Source organism: Trichinella spiralis, assembly GCF_000181795.1.
Source record: "Trichinella spiralis strain ISS 195 chromosome Unknown Scfld5000, whole genome shotgun sequence".
Classification (NCBI taxonomy): Eukaryota; Metazoa; Nematoda; class Enoplea; order Trichinellida; family Trichinellidae; genus Trichinella; species Trichinella spiralis.
The window spans coordinates 1-1,689 of NW_003531939.1; the positions used below are offsets into that span (position 1 = coordinate 1).

At 35.4% G+C, this 1,689-nt stretch overlaps 2 protein-coding genes across 2 annotated transcripts; both read left to right on the forward strand.

Moving 5' to 3' along the window:
- Positions 1-65: 65 nt before the first annotated feature.
- On the forward strand, positions 66-469 carry Tsp_14176 (tubulointerstitial nephritis antigen). The gene is made up of 2 exons (XM_003367011.1): positions 66-138; positions 273-469. The coding sequence occupies exons 1-2, from the start codon at positions 66-68 to the stop codon at positions 467-469; spliced, it is 270 nt and encodes an 89-aa protein (XP_003367059.1).
- Positions 470-769: 300 nt separating this feature from the next.
- Tsp_14177 (putative R-spondin-3) lies at positions 770-1,618 on the forward strand (the record flags this gene model as incomplete). Its single annotated transcript, XM_003367012.1, has 2 exons — positions 770-896; positions 1,393-1,618. Coding segments are annotated over exons 1-2 (353 nt in total), but the record flags the coding sequence as incomplete, so codon positions are not given.
- Between the last annotated feature and the right edge of the window lie 71 nt (positions 1,619-1,689).

The window sequence follows — 1,689 nt, forward strand, 5'->3', positions numbered from 1 at the left end:
CAGCAGACTTGCTGCTCCGGGCAGAAAATATCACTGGCGTGGCCAGTGGACAAATGTGCTCATAAATGTTTTACCTTTCGAATAGTCAAGAAGCTCGAAAAGCTGAATATGTGCTTGTACCGCAAGAGCACGGCCCGGGCAAGAACAAGTGGAATTGTTCCGGTTCAAACGTGACAAGCTTGCCGACAACAGCATTGATCCTGATTTGCAAATAACCGACACCGATACGGATCTTTTACCCTTTCAACCGTCCACATTCACATTGGATTCAGAATCTGAAAGTTGGAACAAAAATACAATCTACCAAACCGAGGCTAACGTTGAAGATAACAATGACGAACTTTCGTTCTCGTTGCCCCGTAGAAACAACCTCTGCTATTGTGATGAAGCTTGCATCCGTTTGAATGACTGTTGCACGGATTATCATTCTGTTTGTCCAGGTATGAATGATGCTTTTCCCATTTTTTGATTCATTGATTTATTTATTCACGACGATATTATTACATTATTATTATTACTTTATTGCAATTATTACAAGAAACAATACAATATGTTCAGCTTAATCAAATTTGATACTATTTTTTAATACTAATGTGTAAAATAATAATAGCATTTGATGATACAAAGAAGTTGTTTAAAGATATTTTTTTCTTAAAAAAATAGCAATTTTATATAATAATTCAATGAACATTCATTATTATTATTATTATTATTATTAGTAATGTTTGTAATAACTTCGTAAAAATATTTTTTGAAATTGTTCATTACAATGAGGAAAATTTGCAAAACTAATATTCCAAAAAGTGCATTTTGTTGCTTGTCTATTGCTGTTATCTCACAGCAGAAGCAATTGTGCACAAGTGCCATTTTGCAATCAACAATGACCGCCGACCCTGGTGCTCACTGATGTTGTTGTACCGGCAGTGAATAATAGAGCTCTTTGTCGTTCATTTTTGCAGTGCAACGCAACGATGCATAAAATATCCAATGACCATGAATAGCTCAGGAAATACCTACTCAAATATTTCTGATAAATACAATTTTGTCATTTAACTGGCGCTTTTATATCCTTCTCTCATTTAATTTGATAAAGTACATTTTCATATCACCTTTTACATTGTTGCTGCATTTACTCTGCTTGACAATCGTGTTTGTTGTATATTTCTGATAATTTATCTCTACAACAACAAACAGCAACAATAGCAATTACTACATACATACATCCTCCAACCGACGTTTGCATTCAAAATAGATAATTATAAAATATTGTAAATAAAGTTAACAAAAAAAGCAACTTTAAATTAAAATAAATTTGCTGCATGCATTGATTTCTCAAATCTCAATTCAAACAAAATGCTCGACCATTTTTCAATTTTTTTCCACTTTCAACAGTAACCGACTGTCAAGTCAGCGAGTGGGCTTCTTGGTCAGCTTGCAGGAGTTCCAGTGAAGAAGTTGAATCGAAAAAGGAACCGTTCTGCGGTCACGGAATCAGCAGCCGCCACAGGAGAATTGTTCAGTTGCCAAAGTTTGGTGGACTGGCATGTCCAATTTTGGAACAACAACGTTCCTGTTTTGGAGTATACGAACCACACTGCCAGAAACTTTTATCCGGTACGTTTGTATTTAAGATTTAAAGGTTTGGTACTACTCGGTCCCGCTTTTCTCTCATTGGTCATTACCCACGCT

Excerpts from the sequence above, each read along its gene's own strand:
- Tsp_14176 (XM_003367011.1), top strand. The coding sequence starts at position 66 with ATGTTTTACCTTTCGAATAGTCAAGAAGCTCGAAAAGCTGAATATGTG. Across the intron at positions 139-272 it reads ACCGCAAGAGCACGGCCCGG|AATCTGAAAGTTGGAACAAA; the intron begins GCAAGAACAAGT and ends CATTGGATTCAG.